This window comes from Thamnophis sirtalis, unplaced genomic scaffold (genome assembly GCF_051295495.1).
Source record: "Thamnophis sirtalis isolate CommonGarterSnake01/CBP01778 unplaced genomic scaffold, rThaSir2_p1.2 scaffold_14, whole genome shotgun sequence".
In the NCBI taxonomy this organism is placed as follows: domain Eukaryota; kingdom Metazoa; phylum Chordata; class Lepidosauria; order Squamata; family Natricidae; genus Thamnophis; species Thamnophis sirtalis.
In genome coordinates this window covers 38,065,455-38,090,366 of record NW_028261394.1, presented here as the reverse complement: position 1 = coordinate 38,090,366, position 24,912 = coordinate 38,065,455, and the positions used below count along the sequence as shown (strand labels likewise).

The following is a 24,912-nucleotide window of genomic DNA, read 5'->3' as shown; positions in this document are numbered from 1 at the left end:
GTCATTCACGTGGCTGATCAAAACTTGCTCGGGGGGGCCACATCTAGAGAGACACGGAACGGGAGATTAAAATACTCGAGTGTGGAACTTCTTGTCGGCTGCAATTTCTTAAACTGTCTTCTTGCCCATTGCATGAAGGGAGCCGAGGTGGCGCAGTGGTTAAATGCAGCACTGCAGGCTACTTCAGCTGACTGCAGTTCTGCAGTTCGGCTGTTCAAATCTCACCGGCTCAAGGTTGACTCAGCCTTCCATCCTTCAGAGGTGGGTAAAATGAGGACCCGGATTGTTGTTGGGGGCGATATGCTGACTCTGTAAACCGCTTAGAGAGGGCTGAAAGCCCTATGAAGCGGTATATAAGTCTAACTGCTATTGCTATTGCTATGAAGACGAATAACTCAGGTGATACCAAAAACAAACTCTTCGGGCCATTTATTATCCTAACATCACTCCAAAACAAAAAGAACCCCAACCTCCAACTCTTTTTGATATCAAGTCGTGTCACGTTAAATTTGTTCAAGTAGATAATATCTGAATAACAGAGCAGGGCAGCGGAGATCGCGTCTTTGGCCAAACGGCGTGCAGCACTGAGCGTCTCCGCAGCGCCTGGCTGGGCAAAGCTGACGCTTCCCGGATTCCCCTAGGCGCAACAAGGCTCCGGGTGCAAGGATGCTGGAAGCCGCTCGCCCCTTTAAAAGGCAATTTCCCGCCCTACTTTCATCCACATTCCAGATCTGAAGAAGCTTCTTGGGGGGAGAAAGCGAAACGTCTTCAAGGAAAAACCCAGTTGCCTCTTGACGAAAAAGCCCCTTTGGGACAACCGTGAGAGTCTCCATAGACACTCAAACTCCTCCGCCGCCGCAGATTCTTCAATGGGATGGAGATTAGAAGAGGGCGGAGCGTCGGGAGGGAAACCGACCAATCAGCGACCAGGCGGCCGGCTTCAATGGACGCGCACGTGGCTCATCAGCATCACGCCCATTCATAAAAATTCCCGCCGGGCTTTTAACTATAGATTGGTTTTTTAAAACATTTCTAGACTTAACCGCAATCCTGCCTTGGTTCTTGGCCCAACATTATTATTTTTTCTGGCTCTCCAAATGGAGAATGTTCCTGTATTGATAGTGCGTTGTCTCACACTTGTATTTCCAAGACACTTAAACACAGTGTATTTCTGATTAATGCTCCCAGGCAGGAAAACAGAGCTAAACGATAGGATAAAAAGGAGCTTTAGGTTTATTTCAAGAATGAGTGGATGTACTGCTTGAAACTTTGATTTTGGATTTTACCGAGTAATTGATAGATCTTTATAGAAATGGCTTGCTCGTTTTATTACGAAAAGGCAAACAGTTGTGATTTGATGCGAATGCCTTATTTTACTGCAACAAGAGAGAGTCGGAAGTCAATGCTTCTTTTTCTTTCTTCTGTTTTTCCTCCTTATCCTTCCTCCCTTCTCTTCCCTCCTGCTTTTTATTTACATTTGGCATCTTACAATATTTCATAACTCAATAAAAATGCTAAACTAACAAAATGAGTGGATGTACTAAAAGTCTGCAATTTTATTTACGAGCAAGAGGAATTTCCATCGTACACAGGTTTGCAGCTCAGCTGAAATCGTTGCGTCTCTCAGGTGATAGTTTTACTTTAAAACCTCCGTCTTCTATGCCCTGGCTATATTACTGCCGCCTAACAGCACAGAATGCACGGATATAACCTCATTTCCTTCCTTCCTTAATCCATAGCAGAAAAATAATAATTTTGGATAGAGCCGGCGCTCCCTCTGGTGGTCACAACCCAGCCATTTCACCAGATGGATAGTAAAATTGGGGGGAAGGGGGGTGTCTACCAGACGAAACCATACCTAGGGATTTATTTATGTTTTTTCCACTCCGTAATCTAAACCCATTTCCCATCCAAACGTTCTCCTTGCAGGTTAAGCAAAAATTTAGAATAATTTAAAATGGAAGAAAACTCTAGTGCAACAGTACTGCAAAAAAAGAAAAAAAAACCCGCCCCATATAGCAAGCATTACAAAGTCCATCCCTCCTGGCCCTCTCCCTGCTTCGCTTACTAAGCGAAGCGCGCCTACCTGCTCCCCTCTGTCAGGGATCTCCAACCCTGGCAACTTTAAGTCTGGTGGACTTCAACTCCCAGAATTCTGGTGGACTTCAACTTTCCCAGAAGCAAAGCTGGCTGGGGAATTCTGGGAGTTGAAGTCCTCCAGCCTTAAAGTTGCCAAAGTTGGAGAGCCCTTGCTCTATATAATCTAACATCAGAGCCTTCTTTATTTCCAGGATCCTGGAGATCGATGCTCGAGTCGTTAGGCCTAGCAAGCGGAGCCCTCGCCTTGTGCAAGGTCCGCCGCTGCCGCCTGGTCCGGGTTGTTCGCTCGCTCGCTCGCTCGGCGCTCGACTCTCTGAGTCTGGCAGAAGGCGGTCCGCGCAAGCGCAAAGAAGGCGGCCGGAGAGGCGGGTGCGGTCGCTGCTGCTGCTTCTCCTCCTCCTTCGTCCCCCCTCACGCGCGGCGGGGCTGCTGCGGCCCGTCTCCCCAACCTCTGAGGCGATGGCGGACGAGGAGCTGGAGGCGCTGCGCAAGCAGAGGATGGCCGAGCTGCAGGCCAAGCATGGGGTGAGGGCGAGCCACACCTTCCCCCGAAGGTCTCCCGGCCGATCCGCGTCAAGGCTGGGCTCCTCACGATGCCCCCCTCAGTTCAGCCTCACTTGAGGAGATCGCGCCCCTCAGCTCCCCAAGAGGGAGGGGGAGGAAGGCCGATTTATTAATTGTTTAATTTATTATTTTATTTGTTATTTCATTTATTATTTTATTTATTTTACTTGTTATTTTCATTTTATTTATTATGTACTTATTTTTATTTTATTTATTATGTACTTATTTTTATTTTATTTATTATTGTACTTATTATTTTATTATTGTACTTGTTATTTTTATTTTATTTATTATTTTACTTATTGTTTTACTTGTTATTTTTATTTATTTATTATTTTACTTATTGTTTTACTTGTTATTTTATTTATTATTATTTTTATTTGTTTTATTTATTCTAAGTATTTACTTATTATTTTGTTTATTTTACTTGTTATTTCAATTTTTTTGGTTAAGTGAATCTGGCTTCCCCATTGGCTTCGCTTGTCAGACAGTAGCAGCAGGTGATCCCGGGACACCACAACTGTCATATGAGTCAGTTACCAAAGCTTCTGAATTTTGATCACGTGAACACGTGGGGATGCTGCAATGGTCATAAGCCACCTTTTTTTATTGCTGTTGTAACTTGATCACTAACCCGAAAGGTTGTAAGTCGAGGACTACTTGTATATAACTAAAGGCAGGAAACAGATTTAATTGTCCTACTTTTTCCATACAAGAGCAACCCTGTGAGATGAGATGGGCTGAGAAAAAGTGACTGGCCCAAAATCACCCAGCTGGCACTTATTTTTTAGATTTTTCTTTATTCTGCTTTAATTTCTTTTATAAATAATTCAAGGTGCCAGAGGTATCTAATACCTCCTTCCTCCTCCTGTTTTTTTTCCACAGTAACCCAGTGAGGTGGCTTGGGCTGAGAGAGAGAGCCCAAGTCACCTAGTCAGCTTTCATGCCAGAGGAAGGACTAAAATTCACTGTCTTCTGGTTTCTAGGCCACTATACCAAATTGGCTCTTAATGGAGACACTGCACTGTTTTGTTTTCCAATGGAGGAGATTTAGTTTGCTAGCTTATTTTTCAGTTTCTCTGTAGGAAGAGACACTAGAAAGAGTGCAGAGAAGAGCAACAAAGATGATTAGGGGATTGGAGGCTAAAACATATGAGGAACTGGGTACGTCTAGTTTAATGAAAAGAAGGACTAGGGGAGACATGATAGAAGTCTCCCAATATCTCAGGGGCTGCCACAAAGAAGAAGGAGTCAAGCTGTTCTCTAAAGCAGTGGTCTCCAACCTTGGCAACTTTAAGACCTGTGGACTTCAACTCCCAGAGTTCCTCAGCCAGCAAAGCTGGCTGAGGAACTCTGGGAGTTGAAGTCCACAGGTCTTAAAGTTGCCAAGGTTGGAGACCACTGCTCTAAAGCACCTTTTCAGGCAGGACAAGAAGCAATGGGTGGAAACTAATCAAGGAGAGAAGCAACTTAGAATTGAGGAGAAATTTCATGACAGTGAGAACAATCAATGGAACAACTTTCCTCCAGAAGTTGTGAATGCCCCAACACTGGAAGTTTTGAACAAGATGTTGGATAACCATTTGTCTGAAGTAGTGTAGGGTTTCCTGCCTAAGCAGGGGGTTGGATTAGAAGACTTCCAAGGTCCCTTCCAACTCTGTCATTCTATTCTATTCTAAGAGCCAGCATCTCACTTCAGAGAAGTACTAAAATTGGATGATTTTCCAGTTGGAAAATACAATATATTTGCAAATAAGCTAAGAATTGAGTATATACAGTAGTTTTCTTTCTGTAGATAACATGAAATGGTACGCTTTTGACATAGAAAGCACTGAAGATTGTATATATTTGCAGTTTATATATTCTAAAAGGGATAGAGGGCGGGCACTTTAAAACACCCAAATAAAATGTTTTTCCTTTGACCCTAAGACACCGTAATATTTGTGCATATAAGAGCTATTTGATGTCCAGCAATTCTGCCCTTGAAACTCTTGTAATATTAAGGTGATAGCATGAATGATTTAGCATTTTACCAATCAGAGCTCAGAAGAAACTTCTTCAGTTTATTGCTTCAGTTATCAATAACCTGATTGTTTCTAACCTTTTAGGATCCTTCCAGTGAAATTGCACAACAAGAATCAAAACAAAGGTATTTCAGAACTTGTTTCTAGAACTTCACATTCTTTTTCTCTAACAGTGGGGCATATCCCAAACTTAGAACAATAGCTTATGGACATTCAGTTTCAAATCTTGTGGCTTTAAGAATATTTAGATCATATAGATATGATTTTGCAAACATTTCATGATAGAGTATATATTTTCTTTCAAAAACATGCATTGCAGCATTTTAAATGTTATATTATTAAATATTTGAAAATCTTTAGGAAAAAGAAAGTTGTGATGGGTGTGCACTAACTTTTATGATTGATCAGTATTCTCTACAAACAGTGGGATTAATGGCTTCTGTGCTCTTGTTTAAAATTTTTCCAATATTCTGTTGTTAAAATGTTTTGCTGTTCAATGCTGAAAGATATTCAAGTTCAAGCTGGTAAAATAAATGGATGTTTTTCCAATTAATTTCTTATTAGAATATGAGCTTTGTGGGATAATTTGTAATCTGTCACTCTGATTAAAAAATTTGCTCTGGCAATTACTTATAAATGTAAAACTGATTTTATTTTCAGTTTTTGAAGAATTATAAAAATTAAACATGTTAATGTTAAAAAATAATATTATGGAATAATTAATGGAAAAATATCAAAAGATTATATATAACTGCCATGCATTGGTTTATAAAATTAACAGATATTATAATTAGCATTTTAGCAGATGTTAACATTTTTGGAGCAATTTTTATTTTCTGCTGTGTAAAATTATTTCATTATTTACAGGGAAGCTGAAATGCGAAATAATATTTTGGCTCAGGTTTTGGATCAAGCAGCACGTGCCAGATGTAAGTATTTATTTAACATTATTTGACTTGTTGTTTATGACCATTCAGTTTGAAGAAAGCAATTTTGGGTGGCATTTGTAAGAGCATTCAAACAAGGGACTAGAAATTAGAATACAATAAACCTCTTGAATGGAAATCAACAGAGCAATGAGACTAACAAAATTCACAGGACAATCATACTTTCAGTCAAGATGGATTCATCCAATGTTCTAGCCCAATGCCCAGGGAAGAACCACGTTTTCAAGAAAGTCAGAAGAGTCTTGGCATAGACCTCTAGATTAAAGGAAGAGTGTCATGGGCTGTAATACTATCCATGCCTAAATGGCACTGACATTGTATACATATTCAGAATTTCATTGATCAGCAGTCCTCCACTTCTCCACCAGGTTTGAATTGCTGGTGTCATTCATCCAAAAGCATTACAGCATGCTATATTTAGTATCCTTTACATATTACCTGCTGGTATTTTATTTTGCCTTGATTGTGGCATCTGAACACTCTCAAAAGTTACTGGATCTCTACTTGAAAAAGTGGTGCATAAAGCAAAAATTGTACAGTTGTACTAAGATCATTTAGAATACAAACCATTCCTTGAACTTCTGTACTATTCTCCAGTTGGTCATCTTTTACAAAAGGTTTTATTTAAACACCACTGTATAAGGGTTACTCTTCTTAATTCAGGGTTAAGGTGAAACGTCTGGGATGGATGTAATAATCTTTTTGTTGTTAAATATTAGAGTTGTGAGAGCCAGCATGGTGCTTAAAGTATTGGACTAGGACTGGAGAGATCAGATTCAAGTCATTAATCAGTCTTGGAAATTTATTTGGTGATTTTGGGTCTTTCCTCCACCCAGCCAAGGCTAGTTTTGTCCCTTGTAGTCTTGAGCTCTTGAGAGAGCAGCCCAGATATACCTCTAATAGATGGTCTTTAACTAGCTAAATATCTGTTTTCCTCTTGCAGTAAGCAATTTAGCACTTGTAAAGCCAGAAAAGGCAAAGGCGGTTGAAAATTACCTTATACAGATGGCAAGATTTGGACAGCTAGGTGGAAAAGTAAGTTTATTTCTTGTTTTTAGCCCCCTGCAATATTGCTCTCTAGCAGAGTATTCAGAGTTGTGGAGTTGAGGGCATTATCTCTTCCCAAAACACATTTGATTGGCTATTATTTGAAAAGGGAACAACAACCCGATTTTTTTTTCCTATTTGGAATTTGGATGGTGTAACAGCCTGCCAAAAAAACTTCTAAAACGTTCGCTGCAATTAGAATGGTCCTTTATCTCCCTCTCCCTGGGTAAAGTCCTCTCTGGTTTCAGAGAGCAAGAAGCTGTTTTATGTAAAGGAGGGTATAGGTGGACCCTTAAAGAACCATTTACTGCAAGGGAACTTCTGCTGGGGATGTTGCTAAGCAAGAGTGTTTCCTACCTTCTTTATAACTTGCTTCAGGAGGGAAGAAGCAGCCTGTCTCCTAAGCCCCCTGAACACTCTGGAGTATGAAGAGATTAGTAACTTGAACCATTAATATAGCTAGTAAAGCAAGCTGTTAGCTATTCATAATATTTTGACTGTTTCCCCACCTTTGCTTCTATTTGCTACTATGCTATTGTATGTAGAGGACAAAGTCATAAGTATAGTTCAAACATTTGATTGTTGCTATTTGTATCTTAATAAATAAGGTACCAGTAATTCAAAATGAGAACCATAAACCCTGCATTTTTCAGCAAGAGCTCTGTGTGCCATATTACCAAGTCAGTATTCTTTCCATTCTTCTCCTGACTTCTTAGGTATCAGAACAAGGATTGATAGAAATACTTGAAAAAGTGAGTCAGCAAATGGACAAAAAAACAACAGTAAAGGTAAGAGGTTTTAAAACTAATTTAAAGTAATTAAATCTGGTTTGCAAGGAAGAAATGTAGAAGACACAGCATAGCTGGGTATTTGACGTAGCTCTTCAAGTAGAATAAAGCAAATTACATCACTGAAACTGGCAACAGATGGTTTATGGAAATGAAAGGCTTCCCGTTTATTCCATATCTGCTCAGTACATTGCAGTGTTTTTTCTTAACCTCTTAATGTTTTCCCTCTTTACTCTTCATCTTTGAACTACTCCCACTCTTTCAATATTCCACAAACTGACTGTTAAGTTGAGCCCATTTGTATGTTTTGTTTTTGCTATTTGGTTCTTTGGATTTTGACCCTGGTCAGTTGTCTTTTTGCCTCTTTTGATATGCCTTGTTTTCTTTTAATTTTATCTACAAACTGCCCAGATTTCTCCTTCTGCCTTTCCCCCGCCCAACTTAGATGCTATGAAGGCTTTAAATTGATATGTTTTAAGAGTACGGTTTCACATTGCACATTCAAAATTATATAGGAAGACTCCAAGCAATCGTAAGGGATTACACATCAGTGGTAGAATTGCTGTGCATGTGTCCCCCCACCCCCATAAATTGATATTGTTACTGTAAATCAACTATTGACAATTTAGCCTCAAAAGTATTTTAAGCCTGAGTTCACCTATATTCTATCATTCTTCTAGTTCAATAGAAGAAAAGTGTTGGATTCTGATGAGGAAGATTAATGAAATATGAAGACAGTTGCCAACTGCTAATCACCTGGAATAAGTCAAGGAAAGTATGTTCTATCATAGGCGAAAGTTTACAAAATGTTCTGTACACATTTTTATAAAAAGTAAAACTGATAAGCTTGCCTTCTGTACAATTAAGTGAAATGGTTTTGTTAGATAAGTTTTATATAATGAGCTTGAGAAATAAGGATTCATTCTCTAAGGTTTCAGCTTTCCTTTGACACTATTTACTGCGCAACTGGCACATGTGAAAATATACTTGCCTCTCCTAGAGGTGCTTCATGTGCTCATGGGAAGTGAAATTCTACCTTGCCAAGAAATACCAATTTTAAGTCTGCAGGCTAAATTACATATTGGAAAGAGAATTCTGTATTTATATTTAAGGGGGGGGGGATACATTAGACCCACACAATCTTCATTTCTTAACCATGAATAAAAAATTGAGGAGCAGCCAACAAATTTATTCTTTCCCCCAAGTAGAAATTCCCACCTCATTTTCAATTAACTATGATTAATGCCAAACAGGTTTCCCCAAGCGCTGTGTTTTTGAAACTGGCTTTGAAGCCTGTTTAGCATTACCATGGTTTCAGAGGATCAGAAATACTATGTGTACATTACATGTCAGAAAACTTCCTGAAGTTTTGCTAATCTTGGTTTGGAACCAAGCAAGATACAGTTCAAAAAAAAATATGGCTGCATAATGTATTGTTGATTGATTTGCTGTATTGTAAATTCAGGATGTTTTGCTTAGAACATCATGAAATTTAAAGTCTGCTTGGGAAAAGAAAACTTCAGCATGTTGTTTTTATACAGAAACAGATTAATAAGTGCTTCAATTTTTGAACATAATTTAGCCAACATTAATTTTAAAAAGGATATTTTGCTGAAATCAATTAAAGGCTGATTTCTGTATTTTGTCTTGGTGTAATCCATCATCACATAAACACATTCATAGCTACTGAGACTTCCCATTTTCAGAGTTGTCAAGCTGCTCAAAGACCATCTTTCATGCATGATGCCACTGTAAACAATGTTGTGCGTTTTTGCTACTGAGCATAAGTGTTCAATCCATGCATACAATCTACCCTATGTAAGTCAGAGTGTTAAAAGACAAGTTCCTTTTCTGGCTTGTATGGGCTCTGAAATGTATTAAAACCTTTCCATTAAGCAAAGTTAGCCGTGACCAATTCTTGTCTATTCCTATTCCACAAAGAATTTTTCTTAATACACATTTTGTACATCATTGGAAGCCCTCTATCTCTCTGGGATCGTGTCTATAAATATGCAAAGTTCTCCATATAGTTTTGAGGGCCAGAGGAAGCTGTGTTCATAGATTGTGTTGAGACAATTTGATTAGAATGTTGAACAAGCGTTATAGTTGAGTTTACATAACACATTAAACTAAACACAAGCATAACCAAGCAGGTGGAGATTTTATCCTATGTTCAGTATCATGTTGCCCGTCAAGAAATGCCTTGTGTTCCAAATACACAAGCATCAACAACATTCTGAACATTTTAGAAACTGCTTTGACACACAGATTGGCTTACAAATCATAATTTTGAATTAAAGGGTCAGACATTAAGAACACAGAACTGTTAATTTTACTACTTTAGTTTACAATATTTGGCACAATTCCAAGGCACATATGAAGATTAGGTGAATTACTTGGTAGAAAAATAAAAACTTTTTCAGCAGCAAACTAAAGCTCAGTTTTTAAACCGTATATTAATGTACAGAGAATTTTTAAGACAATCTTACTACCTAAAACATATTACCTACCTAATATGTTATTAAGACATATTAAACCAATTTAAAAAGCACACCATTTTGTATACAAACATTATATAAACACAAAATATGAAATGAAATTATTGCGCTATTCACCATAATTGAATGTTCACCTAAAGTTAACATTCCATTTCTAAAAGTGCACAACAGACTAGCTGGAAGTCTTGCCTTTGAAAGTAAGGGCAATGAAGCTGCTTTTCAAAAATTGCAACTTATTATCAGATGTGCTCTGCTTAACGAGGCTCATCTTAAGTAGGCCCGTTTTCTGTGCCACAAATACGTAATTTAAAATAGCAAATGCGGTTGGGCTGCTCAGTTATGTAGGCATTTCATATAATACGAACATGTTCTGAGTAGAAGTTTCAACTCTGCTCACAGAGGAAATTCTTTTTTTAATTAGGTGTCTAGTCTCTTCAGCAAGATATAATGTACCTTTTGTTAAAAGCTATTACTCTTAATTTTCCGTTGCAATCAATTCAGTGAGCACTAAACAAGCTACACAATTTTGCCTCTCTTAACTTTTAAACACACCTCATACTGAATACTGTAAGCATTCCATCAATCAGCAGTTCAACTAAAACCCACTGCTTTTTCAGAATAAAAATAGAACAGTCCTTCAAAATGCCATAAAAAGTTTTGCTCTCACATATCTATTATTACTAAAATTGATTAGAGAGTGCAATACTATAGAATATAAATTCTGACATCTCAATACATTTCTAGTTTTTTTTTAAATATAGATCTACTATACGATATTTTAATGATTCATTCCAAAATAAACAGGAGTGTCCATCTCCAGAAGTGCAAACTCCATGCCAAGTCAGAGGGGGAAGCTTCTCTTCCTGCTGAATGTCCCAATGTAATTTTGAAAACCTTGATCTCAAGAAGCCTCTTCAATGCTGAATGGGAAAACCGCTCTGCCTGAATCGTGTCGTGTTCCTTGTGTAAGGCACCCAGATTTCCTTATTCATCTTGTTTTTAGAGCATCAATCCTCCGGACAGCTGTCAGTGGAAGCAGCACTTGCATCTCTGGGCAAACTGTAGAAGTCACTGCTATCTGCTGTTGAAAGTGCCACACTAATAGTGTGACTCCGATGTACTTCCCTCTTTCTCAGAGGTGTTACCTCTGCATCGCCTTCAGCCGTTACAGGTCCATCACAGCTATTGGCATCAAGATTATGAGTCTGGATTTTCTCTAACACATCCACGGGATTCTGCTTGTTATTAAAGTTCTTGATAGCTAGCTTAAAGAAGAAAGGGAGGGAAGGATGGCAGGGTTTATCTTGTTGAAATGCAAAGAATTCCATCTAAAAAAAACACCCAGCCATTCTGTCTGTTCCATGTCCTCCAAAACAGCATTCATTTTGTTATTGTTTTATAGCTTTCCAACCTACCTCTCCTCTCCAAAGAGATTTTGTTTCAAATTGCTATTGTTTCTTACTGCTAAAAATCTTGTTGCATTTTGTTGCAAGCTTGAAATAATTGCATTCCCCAAACAGAGATACGTTTAGAATCCCTGGTTGGAGAATATCGAAATGCCTTGATAAGATTTCGCAAGGCTGAAATTAAAATTGTATGTTGAAAGAGAATTAAATCTTCACTGCTAGTGCTAGCCACCGTTCATCCCCCCCCCCTTTTTTTTTTCTGCAGCAAAGAGAACATTGGCAAATCTTACTCTAGGTCTTGGCAGTCAGATAGGTTTCTGCCGTAGCTATACAACCATCCTTTCCCTTTCTATTTTTCCCTCTTCTACCCCAAGTATTCATGTTTTTATTCTATAAAAAAGAGCTAAGTTCATGCAGAGTTCATTTGTGTTTTAAAAAACAAACAGAACTGCGGTGGTATGAAGTTAATACTGTATACTTACCTGGTGCAATAATTCTTCATCGAAGTTAGGCATGCTTTTATCTTTCGTTATGGCTTTGCGCAAGTTTCTTGATCTAAGAGAACACAAGATGAAAAGTAAGTTACTCCATGCTTCAGTCTATGTCACTAGGAGGTTCCTCAGGCCAGCCGCCAGATGGCACTATTTCAACTGAAAGAGGACCAGTCTGCTTTCACTTCTAATGCTCGAGTTTTCTTGAAAATAAATGCCAGGACATTTCCTTTGAAGTTAGTAAATTTACAGCTCTGAAACCAAGCCATTTAAAGGTATTCTCAGGACTATAAACCATTACCCCAATCACCTAAATTAGAGATAGCTAACTTGCATTCTTACATGTAAGAGGCGTTTCTGGGATGCATTTTATAGGCAATTAATTTTAATGTTATTGATTTATATATATATTTGTCTTTGCCCTTTTGGCACGTGGTTTCTGATGGGTATATATGTATATGTATGTATGTATGTGTGTATATATATATATATATATATATATATATATATATATATATATATATATATATATATATATATATATATATATATATATATATATATATATATATATATATATATATATATATATATATATATATAAACATGCATTCAGATTTATAATGTGCCTGGTTTGGATGGATCATCTCAAAATCAAGATTCCTTTTGAGTTCAGTAATCTTGAAATGCATAGACAATCATAGACAATCAGTCTTAAAACAGTCCTATTTTTAGAACAGCTAATACAAAACATTAATAATATCAATTACAGATACTCCTCGGCTTACAACCATTCATTTAACAACTAAAATTATGGCGGTGCTGGGGGGAAAGGGTGACTTATGACCAGTTTTAACACGTATGGCTGTCGCAGCATTCCTGTGGTCACATGATCAAAATTTGAACACCTGGTTAGCATGTATTTATGATGGTTGCAATGTCCTAGAGTCACAGCATTGCTATTTGTGACCTTTCCAGCTGGCTTTCGACAAGCAAAATCCATGAGGAAGCCAGGATTCATGTAACTACCATATGATTCCCTTAATGACTGTGACAAGAGGCCTGTAAAATTGGACACAACTAATTTAACTGCATCACTTAATGATAGAAGTTCCCGGCTCAATTGCGGTCATAAGTCGAAGACTACCTGTAATTCACACAGAAGTTAATAACTAATATGCTATAACACGTCCCCATAATTCAGGGAAGATCATCAAAAGATCCAATCCTTACTAGATTCCAGTATCTGAGGTAACATCAGCTCTTCTCATTTACTCTGGCAATATCTTTTAGAATCAGCATTTTAAATACTACACCAAAATTTGAAGCTTACTTGTTAAATCGGTGGATTGAATCGAGTAGTTGAAGGCGCCGGGCAATGAGATCCTCTGTTGTCTCAGGAGTCTTAAAACTGACTATAGATTTAAAGCACAAATATTCATGAAATGGAGCAGTATTCCTGAGCACTTGACTAGGCAATCTTCCATTAAAATGAGCCGTCAGCGAAATCTGTTTTATTGACAAGCAAAAGAAAGGCCTGAGTAGGTTCAGTGTCATGGTGACAGTGCACCTTGTAATGCTGAATGGGTTGTGGATGAAACAATACTTTAGGCAGAATGCGATCTGGAACAGGCTATATAATTTTGGGCAGCAAGTACAGGATACATTTGGATGCCAAGGTGGCGCATTGGTTAGAGTGCAGTACTGCAGGCTACTTCAGCAGACTGCCAACTGCAGTTCAGCAGTTCAAATCTCACCAGCTCAAGATTGACTCAGCCTTCCATCCTTCCGAGGTGGGTAAAATAAGGACTCATATTGTTGGGGGCAAGAGGATGACTCTGTAAACCACTTAGTGTAAAAGCACTATGAAGTGATATATAAGTCTAAGTGCTATTGCTATGCTGACTTTACAAATAACAAAACTTCCAGTGCATATAGAAAACAAACTAGAGTTAATCCTCATTTAGCAACACAATTGGGACTAGTAACTTGGTTATTAAGTGAAATGGCTGGTAAGTGAAACCACAACTTGTGCTTAATCGTCTCCAGCTTTTCTTTTCTTTTCTTTTTTGCTTAACAGACCTGGAGAGGTCATAATGCAAAGACAGTTACTTTATCACTGTCGTAAATGCAAATGGTTACTAAAAGAGTCAAGTCATTAAACAAGGACTATATGTAGAGGTTTCTCACCATTATGTATGCCTGCAGCTGTAGGTACATGTACAGGCACAAAGATCACTCCTGTGGGAAACAGTTTTAAATATAGCAACTCTGTTTACTTGTCTCATGTAGGCCAAAGAATCTTTAATGACACTGCTAGCTTTGCCATTTACATTTTGTTAGGTGCAAGCTGAAAACAGTGCCAAGTGGGACAGACGTTTTCTGCAGAAATCACAACAATTGAGGGGCAGTCTGCCTTGAAATAGGACCCCTGAACAAGAACAGCTGTGTAAAGATTGTAACTTGTGAGTTTTCTACCAAGGTCTTCCTGGCTATGGCTATGTAAGAGAAGAGTCACTGGTATTAATGGACTTTCAATCTGATTTACAACGAGGAGTTTTTAAGAGGACCAATCCCTTCATCCACCAACCAGGAGTAAAAAGCTCCCTTTAGAGAACCATTTGCAGGATGGCTAAGGGTGTCAATTCTCATTCTGAGTAATGAAAGCAAGTGAGATGCAATTTGCAATCTATGTTGCAAGTCAGTTGTGAAAAGAGGGGTAAATCTTTGCCCATTTCCATTTCTAGAATCTCAGAGCCAGTGTCCTTTTAAAGCTACAAATAATTAAGCCACAGGTAACAACTTTGCTTACCCAATGGGAAAATAAAAAGGCTTTTAGCTTTTCTAGAGCCACGTTCACCCTTGATCCTGGCATAAACTCCACCAATTAACTTCTCAGCATTACCGCACTATTCAACAACTTGGCATTAAGCAAAAAATAAATCTTGAGGCCAAAGTTTTAGTATCCACAAAAGACCCAAAATCACTGCTCTTCATTTCTATTTCAAAGTAATTGGCAACCTTGCTGCATTGCACCCACTTAAACATTATCATTTGCAAAAACTCCAGCAATAGTTAGGTAAACCTTGACCACCAACTATCCTCTCGCACACACAAGTCGAAACATACCAGCAGAGACGAGACACTTTTATTTCTTCAGCAATCAAAACAGTATTCCTGTGTTCTGGCTGCCCTTATTCCCAGTAATCTTTCACTAGCCTCAATGGAGCACTCACTTTTTTTCCTGATCATCCGCGTCATGCGAGTTTTGCAGAGCGTCTGTCCGTCGTCTTCCTCGGATGCTGCAGCCTGAAGAAGCTTGAGGAGGCCTGAATTCTTTAAACAGGGTGGAAGAGGAAGGATAAACGGGAGGATTTGCTCTTATTAAAAAGATTACTGAATCCCATTGATGTTTGCATATGTCACCCAACCATACCGTCTTGAGATTAAATTGAAACTTGTCCCATCTTTAAATGTGCTGTATTAATGCTAAAGAGGAAAAGACTGCACCAAGTGGACAAAGGCCAAATTTGCAGGCAAGAAGCCCTGGATTCAGTGCTTGGCGTCTCTAAGCAGACTTGGTTTATGGGATGAACTGGTGGTTTCTGATTGAACCATAATGGATTGACTTTGTGGGACATATTTATCAACTGGTTTAAAAAAAAATCAGCACGAGGGATCGTACAACAAGTAAAGGTATGAGTTGAGCATAAAGAGCAACCCAGTATATCCTAAACAACCCTGAAATAATGGCCTGATTTGAACTAGGATATTTTTGTCTTCACAGATAGTCCTCACTTAAGGATCATACAAGGGATTGGCATTTTCATTAAGCAATGAGGTTGTAGAGCATTATGTCCAATGTCCAGCTGCTTAGCAACAGCAATTCTGGTAGTTCTGGTTACCATCCTTAAATAAATCGCTGCAAGTTGTTAAGCGAGGACTTCTTGTGACTTCTATTTCCTGCTGGTTTCCCCACTGACCTGGCTCATGGGAAGCCAGCAGGAAGGACTGCAAATCGCAATTACATGACTGGACACTGATGGCCAGAAATCCAGGTCAGTTGCTGAACACCCTGATCATGATCACATGATCATGAGGGTGCCACAAGAGAAGAACTTATTCAGCGCCATCAGAAGTTTGAACAGCATTAAGCAGAACCATCTGTATAGGGTCAACTCATGCCTTTTGCTATAGGACAGGTCAAGGCTGAGAAACCTTGAATCCCTATGAAGATTTAAGTATTTCTTGGCATAGATGATGATTCTGAGACTTCACGCGCCACTTACAGGTTCAGCATAGTCAAGAGGGGTGCATTGCTTGTTGTTCCTAAGGTGCACCAATGCGCCGTTCTGCAGCAGCACCTGAACCACAGCTTCGTAATTTCCTATCACTGCTTTGTGAAGAGGTGTGTTTCCTTGGTTATTGGGAAGGTTAACTGAGGCTCCATGCTGGAAAAGCAAAAACAGAAAAGAAGAAAAAGAAACTTCTTTTACAAGCTGTGCCTGCACATTTCAAAGCCTGCACATTTCAGTTGATTCATTCGTGGGCAATACAGTTTAATCTGTGAGGGTCCTGCAAAAAATAATTCAAAGAAAATAATATACATAAAACTTCCTTGGTGTTCAAGAGTACTAAGCGTTACGTTCCCGCTCTTCTGAGAATACCACCTAAAAAGTTTCTGTAGCAGTTCTTTACTGAAGTCTGAAGAAAAGGCTTTTTCCTACATGTGCTGATTTTATCTTTTCAACTGGAAATGCAGAAAATGATCTTTTTCTGCAAGGTTACCATGCAATCGAGTTCCACCCTAAATCCCTTATTTTCACACATTTCTTCCCCCGGATTTAAGAGATGATAGGCACACTTCTGTGCCTTCTCTCCAACAGAATCATAAATTTTTCAAAGTGAAAAAAACAGCTAGTTTGTTTAAACAGACCCCAAATTTCTGTAACTTCCAAATGGGAGAAGCAAGCTTCGGTAAAAATGAAAACAAATATTTTCAATCTCAATCCTTGAGATCATGAAAAAGGAAGAATTGGTTCATGACTACTAAGGCAAAAAGAATAGAAAAACAGGTGAAAAAACAGTAATAATGATCTTCTCACCTGTAATAAAATGGCTGCTATCTCCTGATAGCCGTTCAAGCAAGCATACATTAAGGGGGTATTTCCATAAATGTCCTTTTTGTGTTGCTTAACACTGCACTTTATCAGATATTTCACCACCTGTTGAAAAAAGGGGGCATTGTAGCTATATAAACTTCACTTCCACACACACCCGGGGGGGGGGATGTTGGAAATCATCTGCTTTATTGATTCTGATTATGTGCCATCAAGTTGGTGTTGATTCCTCGTGGCCACACAGATAAGATTTTCTCCATGACAATCTGTGCCCAACATGGTCTTTTGGTTCCTGCAATGGTGCCCCCATCACTGCAACTGAGTCTATTCATCCTTTTCTTTTTCCTTCCACCCTTCCTGCAACACTTTTCCAGAGAGTTAGATCTTTACATAATACGTCCAAAGTAGGTTACTCTGAACATGATCAATTTGTGCTTCAAGTGACACCTATGGAATGAGCTTAACTTATTAACACCATGAGCACAGGTGATGCCGCAGGTTGTCCAGTCGTGATCCAAAGGCCAATGTATTCATTCATGAGCTTCCTAGCTGTTCGTCTCACCTGAAAATGGCCATTCTGGCAGGCAAAGTGGAGTGGTCCTGCTTGGTTCACATCTTTGGCTTCAACGTTTGCTCCATGTTTCAGTAAGAGGGCCACCAAGTCCACATGTCCATGTAGAGCGGCAACATGCAGTGGCGTCAGACCAGTTTGGTTGGTAACGTTCACTCCAAGCCCATTCGAAGGCAGCCTGAAGAACTTCTGTTGGGAGAAATAAAGCGCACGGGGCATTAGCCCAGCATTTCTGCACCATCTACACCCACCCACCCCCCAAAACCAGCTAAGACCAAGATATAACAATCACCATGTTTTTTACTTCAAACTTTCTATGTGTTACCATGAGTGGGGCCGATGCAAAATGCACCAACGCGAAATGATATTGGTTGACCTGCAACTAAGGAGGAATTTTCAGACGCTGGGAACGATCAAACTCAAAGTAAGAGGCTCTTGATCTGCAAATTTACAAATTAAAAAATAGCAATTCTAGATCCCATTTGGGGGGAGGGGGGGTGACAAGAAAGACACCCGAATGCTGGGAAAGGAAAATTTTGGCTTACTTGCCTAGATACAGAACTTCCCTGAAGCAGAGGATGAGACAATGCCCGAACAAGCTGTAGAAGAGACAGCTGAGTCAAGGCTATAAATCCATCTTCTTTATACAACCTTCTACGCCTCTCCTTAGCAGTGAAATGAATTTCCCTCAATCAGCCACCCAATCCTTATAGCAGCCCACTTAGTAGAAAAGCAGCTTTTTCCCAGCACCTCATGGGAACATCATTAGAAGACAAGTGCGATTAATCACAGACTTCTTACAAGCCAAGTCAGAACATACGTGATGGGAGCATCCACCAACCTTCTGCACAGGGCTGCATCTAGAACACTGACACAAAGGATGGCATAATTCCGGGGTCCCCATATTGCTGGCTTCCTTGGGATCTTCGAGGTCATCATCTCCCCATTCCAAGAGATAACGCACCTAGAATAAAGGCCGAGGGTTGGAAAACACGTGGGCTCTTCACATCTCATTCCCTACAGCAGTGTTTCCCAACCTTGGCAACTTGAAGATGTCCGGACTTCAACTCCCAGAATTCCCCAGCCAGCGAATGCTGGCTGGGGAATTCTGGGAGTTGAAGTCCGGACATCTTCAAGTTGCCAAGGTTGGGAAACACTGCCCTACAGTGATCCATCTTTATGAACTCTGCGCCCTTTTCGTAAGGATTCCCTGCCCTAATTAAAAACTCACTTAACAGAAGAAGCTTAAAATTAAAACAATTGGTCTTTGGAAATCTAGTTTTCTGCCCGAAAGGATTTTTGCCCACCTGGGCATAAATCAGAAGCATTTTGAAACCTTATCACTCTGCAAGTTTGCCATTCTTCAGCCCAAAGGGGGGGGGGGGGTAGAGATGTCATTTCAGCAAGAACAGAACAGCTGTCTGTTATTTCCCCAGAAACCGGCAAATTAAATGAGACACGCCAGGAGACGTAATGTGGCCCCTCGTGACATTTGATTTCCTACCAGGCAAGCGATAGAACGGTTAAATGTTCTCACTGCCAAGATGAATTTGCTAAGGAGATGTGATCTAAATTAGAAAAGACAGCCTCCTCTTAATCTAGACTTTGATGTTCTCCTCTGCTCAATCCTTTTAGCCGGGATTGCTGGAGATTAAAAACCAGAAGGCTTTGCACCAGAATAGGCCAATGTCTTTCCTCGGCCCTTACTGCTATTTTATTGATCTTTTCAATATGCTTTGTGTTTGAAGCCAGAATGCTAATTTTTATCTAGAAGAAATAGACTTAGTTTGCAAAAAAAAACAAAAAAAAACTGGCACTTTGCTCCCCCAGTCAGAAATGAGGGAAGCATGGTTACAAGCATTGTACAAAGGAAAAGGTTCTTTTTTAAAAAAACAAACACTGCTGTTTAAAAACCCATCATGTGCTCTGTCTCGATCTGGAGGAAAAGTTCTGTTGGACCAGATGTTTTTAGTGCCCTTCACCTCTGGCCATGGAATCCACCTTCTTGGCACTTTAAGTGACATCACTTATTGGTGGTCCGTGAGAAAATTTTGGTGGTCTGTAGAAAAAATATTTCCATTTTTTTATATTGCACTAAATACTATTTATCTTTTTAGAAAATTCATATTAGTAGTCCGTGGGATTTAAAATTATGAATTTAGTGCTCCCTGAGGTCTGAAAGATTGTTGACCCCTGGTCTACATCACATCAGTTTGCTATAAACCTACATCATACATGGTTACGGATAAACCATAATGGTTGTGTTTATATAATTGTGAAGCCAAGCTAAGCCAATCATGTATAGACCAAAGCAAAGCAATGTGTGAGAACTATCACTCTAAATCAGGGGGTCTCCAATCTTGGCAACTCTAAGAATTGAAGACTTCAGCTCCCAGAATTCCCCAGCCAACACTGCCACAGTTGGAAACCCCTACTCTAAATATTCACCTTTTAGCTCCTATCTCACAGATGATGCAGGAAACTCTTCATTTCTCACAACATAACCTAGAAGTAGAGGCAAACCTTTTCTGTGTAATTGCTTTATGTGACATCTTGGCTGGCTTTTAGATTAACAAAAGAGTTAACCTTCAAGACCCAATAAGTACATTCTCCTACTATATTAAACTGGGGCTATATAGGATTAGATTTTGATTTACTTAACACAGTTCCCAAATTCAGCAATTAACAGTTTCACTAACCAAGCAAACCATGTACCCAGCCAGCATCCGCCATTTTGCAAAGAAAAGATATTACGGGGGAGGGAGATGGAAGCTTTCTGGAGGAGCTCTGAATATGGGACAGAGTTGTGGCATCATCCTGGCTTCACCTTAAATTACAAAACATCTTAGGACAGTTCTTTATCTTCTTAACCTTTTGAGATACAAGAAGGGCAGCAAAAGCTCTTACTCATTGCTAATCCACCATTTATACCTTGGATTCATGCCATATTTAGGGTCTCTGTGTCCAATCCTGGCAGAGGGAAAGATCATCTATAATGCCCAACTCTAAGCAAAACTGTCTGGATTTGCATAACACAGTAAAGGAGAATATTTGTAGCTTAGGTTGAAATGAAGGGTCCCTTGGTGCTTGGTTGTTTTCTTGCAGGTGTTTCATTACAAACTAGATAACATCATCAGTGCTAGTTGATAACACAATCCATGGAAAACAAAGTTATGCCCCAGATTTAATACAATAGGAGAATGTACGTGCTGGGTCTTGAAGATTAAGTGTTTTGTCCACAACCAGCTAAGTTGTCATATAAAACAATTTCATGTAAAAGCTTATGCATGAAGTACTTAGATAACAAACTTTCTGTGGACATTAGGTCTCAATTGGGCCACAAGATTTTATCATCTTTTAAATTAATCAAACTTTTTAAAAAAAATTCTACATACATCAAAACTGTAAAGACTTCCGGGAAGTAAAATTACTATGGCAATTTTTCTATCATCCCTGTGTTGTAGGAAATGCTGAGACACAAGCCAGCTCTTTAGAGAAGGAAAAGATTATTTGTGCAGGTTCAAAGCAAAAAGTAAATGGCCTGAACTTCCTTATATAGTGGTAATGACGCGTTTACCACATCCAGCCAAAGCCATCTGTTAGTTTTGGAAACACCTCTCAAGATTTGCCCTTGAGTTACAGAAATATTATGTCTACAGGATGTCAAAATACATGGGTCAGCCAACAGACATGCACAGCTCGTATTTTGAGGAACTAACAATATATGTCTACTAAACAAGTTAACGGCCAAGCAAGCAGATGGGCTAAACTAGATCCCCTACTTTAGCGTATTTTGTGTGCAGACTTCCTTTTTGCTGATTTAATAACCCGTGTCTATATCCTAAAAGCAAACTTTGCAATTTCTATATGAACAGTTTAAGTTTAATATCATGAAACCCTAGTTTGGTTCAGGCTTGGGGCCTACTTCGGTTCAGCCTGTCACCTTACCTGGAGACAGTAAATAATGCAAATTACAGGATGGGAATCACCAAGTTAATAAGGTTAAAGCTCTGTAGAAAATAGATTTTTGAAAAGTAAAACTTTGCTTTTTATCCCAAATCTCTATAAAACCTGCAGCTCTGTTACTACCATTAGGCCTTGTTCAGAGCCGATACTGCTATTATAGAACAATGAAGCCTGTTTTTATTCAAAATCTACTCTTCTGGTGAAAAATAATGCTCCCAGGTAGGACTATCAAAATTCAACGCAAGAATACTACATCAATTAGGAATCATCATCATTATTTAATCCCTTGCTGGGTGGAATCTGGGCAACTGAATGGAGCTAGCAGAGCGTTTTAATGGCCGGATGCCCTTCCTGTTGACAAAATTGTGCCCAGAGAGAGAAATAACCGCCTCTACCTAGGATTGAACTCACAGCCCCCTGATTGTGATGCCAGAGCTCCACGTCTAGGCCACCACACCGCTACATCAACCCGGAAGGGCATTTTAGAAATGGCCCAGATGAAACTACATAAATACACTCCATTCCTACACAATGCACACATGTAAGTGGAACTGCAAGAGTTTCAATTGTCCTACGGAATAGTCCTACTCAAGACTCGGAAGTCTTCTTGCAAAGTCCACCATATTGTCCTCCTTCCCCCTGGAAAAGTGATGAAACAACTCACACCCACCGAACGTTTGGGGACCCTCATTTGGATGCTTTTGTAATTGTTGTTTATTTTTAATGGTGGCTGAAAACTTCAGGATCACCGCCTAACGTTTTGCTGTTCCCATTACCAGAATGGGGGGCAACTTTAACAGAGCGGTGTTTCCTAGCCTGCCCCACGTTGAGAGAACAATTCTAGATATTCTCATTATGCAATTGATAATTTATTTCCACTTGGATTTTCTTTAAGAACTGCTGGCTTATAGAGGGAAACTCTACTTAGCATGCGCCCCATCAATGCATGCGCCCACCAACACTTGCAGTCTTGCAAAGCATGGATCCAGTGAACTGCTCTTACCATCTCCAAATCTCCATCAGCAATTGCTGTTAACAGTTTGTCCACCTACAGAATAAACAACACCAGAAAAAGAAAGCATGTTTACCTGCACTGGCATCTATTGCAGAACTGATAGACAGTCTTGCAAAGAGGAGGTTTTGCTCTTGAACAATGGCTGCTGAAGCTGAAGGTTTGATTTGCTATAAAAGGGCCCCTGAAATTTAGACACCAGCGTGACCCATCAAAACCGCGCTCGACTAAGCCGCACCCGATTAAACCGCGTCGCTGACATCATCAACAGGGCGACAACAGCCAGCGCGGAGAAAGAAGGGCGCTTTAAATAGCGCTTTGAACGCAAGCCGATTCAACTTAAGGTAAGGGTTAGGGTTAGGGTTAGGTTTAGGGTTAGGTTAAGGGTTAGGGTTAGATTTAGGGTTAGGTTAAGGGTTAGGTTTAGGGTTAGGTTAAGGGTTAGGGTTAGGTTAAGGGTTAGGGTTAGGTTAAGGGTTAGGGTTAGGTTTAGGGTTAGGTTAAGGGTTAGGTTTAGGATTAGGTTTAGGGGGGTTAGGTTTAGGGGTTAATTTTAGGTTTAAGGTTTACAGCATGCTTCTGTCTCCGCGCTGTTGTCGCCCTGTTGATGACGTCAGCTACGCGGTTTAGTCGAGCGCGGCTTAGTCAAGCGCGATTTTGTGGTGGAACCAGACACCAGGATAGAAAGCCAATTTGGTCTAATGATTAAGAAGCCACACTAAAAAGCAGGATACTGTGAGTGCAAGTCACACCTTAGCCATGAAAGCTGGCTGGGTGACCTTGGGCCAGTCACTGTCTCTCAGCTCAAACCTCCTCAAAGGGGAAGAGAAGGGAGTGGAGTGGAGTGAAGTGGAATGGAATAGAATAGAAAAATGGAATGGAATGGAATAGAGAGTAGAGTAAAATAGAATAGAGAAATGGAATGGAAGAGAAGAGAAATGGAATAGAATAGAATAGAATAGAAAAATGGAATGGAATAGAATAGAGAGTAGAGTAAAATAGAATAGAGAAATGGAATGGAAGAGAAGAGAAATGGAATAAAATAGAATAGAATAGAATAGAAAAATGGAATGGAATAGAATAGAGAGTAGAGTAAAATAGAATAGAGGAATGGAATGGAAGAGAAGAGAAGAGAAGAGAAATGGAGTAGAACAGAACAGAACAGAACAGAACAGAATAGAATAGAATAGAATAGAATAGAATAGAATAGAATTATTTATTGGCCAACTGTGATTGGACACACAAGGAATTTGTCTTTGGTGCAGATGCTCTCAGTGTACATAAAAAGACAAGATACATTCATCATTAATCATAATGTACAGGACTTAATGTTAGTGATAGGTCACTAATAAGCAATCAAATTATACAATCTAAACAATATAAATTGTTAACAATATAAAACAATATAAATTTTAAAGATACAAGCAACATGGTTACAGTCATAAGTGGAAAGAGATAAGTACTAGGAAAGAAGAGAAGAATAATTATAATACAGTCTTAGTAGATAATTTGCCAGTGTGGGGATTAATTGTTTAGCAGAGTGATGGCATTCGGGGAAGGGGGGGGAACTGTCCTTGTATCTAGTTTTTCTGGTGTGCGATGCTCTATAATGTTTTGAGAGTAGACGTTGAAACAATGTATGTCCAGGATATCATTGTGAAGAAAATAGGAGGAGGAAGGTGTATTTAATATATTCATGGCTTTGAGTTATTTGTAAAAGTAATAAAGGCAGGATACAATTGAATGAATGAATGAGTGAATGAATGAGTGAATGAATGAGTGAGTGAATGAATGAACAAATAAATATCTTACAAATGTCTTTCACTGTTACAAATCTAGCGGATTGCTAAGTGCAAGAACCATGCATTAACTATCTTGTAAGCAGGCTTCTTAGTAGCAGCCCCTTCATTCTGAAATGTGTGAAATGCTTAACAATTTTGAGCTTTTAAGCTCCAGTTAAAGATCATCCTCTTCCCCCTTCCCAGTATACATCTGTGCTATCATCTCTTTCATCTTCTGTATTTCATCATCTATGTTCATCTACTTCAACCTTCCTTCTGAAATCTGAAGTTAGCAGCGCATGAGGGGGCACGTATGCATCCTTGGCCTCCCGAATCTGCCAATCAAACAGAACGGAGCCTGCTGCTACTTAAGGAGGAGCCACAAAACGGGAGTTATATCAGAACTTGGACTGCCCTGCCAAATGGTCACTAAATCATCGGCTTACCTCTTTATAATTAGATTTGGTTTCTTCTGGTGTCACTGTTGTCACTGGTATTATGAAGGATAAGCTGGAGGTGGATGATATTTGACTGATGGTGTCTTCACAACACGAAGAAGATCGGACGGGTGACTAGCGGGCCCCATAAAGAAATCAA

The 24,912-nt window shown here is 39.4% G+C and overlaps 2 protein-coding genes across 5 annotated transcripts in view; one reads left to right on the top strand and one right to left on the bottom strand.

Moving 5' to 3' along the window:
- Positions 1-2,451: 2,451 nt before the first annotated feature.
- PDCD5 (programmed cell death 5) lies at positions 2,452-9,374 on the top strand. The gene is made up of 6 exons (XM_087728996.1): positions 2,452-2,625; positions 4,773-4,813; positions 5,556-5,617; positions 6,579-6,670; positions 7,399-7,470; positions 8,151-9,374. Exons 1-6 carry the CDS (start codon positions 2,560-2,562, stop codon positions 8,190-8,192), a joined length of 375 nt encoding a protein of 124 aa, XP_087585122.1. The 5' UTR covers positions 2,452-2,559; the 3' UTR covers positions 8,193-9,374.
- A 410-nt stretch (positions 9,375-9,784) lies between these two features.
- ANKRD27 (ankyrin repeat domain 27) overlaps positions 9,785-24,912 on the bottom strand; it is a 65,583-nt gene continuing 50,455 nt past the window's right edge. For 2 of the 4 annotated variants that reach the window (XM_087728992.1, XM_087728994.1), the window contains 8 exons: positions 24,762-24,887; positions 22,526-22,570; positions 18,398-18,520; positions 17,548-17,745; positions 16,971-17,090; positions 16,155-16,316; positions 15,102-15,201; positions 12,583-13,280 (listed from right to left, as the gene is read on the bottom strand). In XM_087728992.1, the coding sequence (XP_087585118.1) occupies positions 13,195-13,280; positions 15,102-15,201; positions 16,155-16,316; positions 16,971-17,090; positions 17,548-17,745; positions 18,398-18,520; positions 22,526-22,570; positions 24,762-24,887 (960 nt within the window). In that variant the 3' untranslated portion in view covers positions 12,583-13,194. Of the gene's footprint in view, positions 11,234-11,856; positions 11,930-12,582; positions 13,375-15,101; positions 15,202-16,154; positions 16,317-16,970; positions 17,091-17,547; positions 17,746-18,397; positions 18,521-22,525; positions 22,571-24,761; positions 24,888-24,912 lie in introns of those variants that run through there. The other 2 variants (XM_087728995.1, XM_087728993.1) reach the window with 2 other exon arrangements.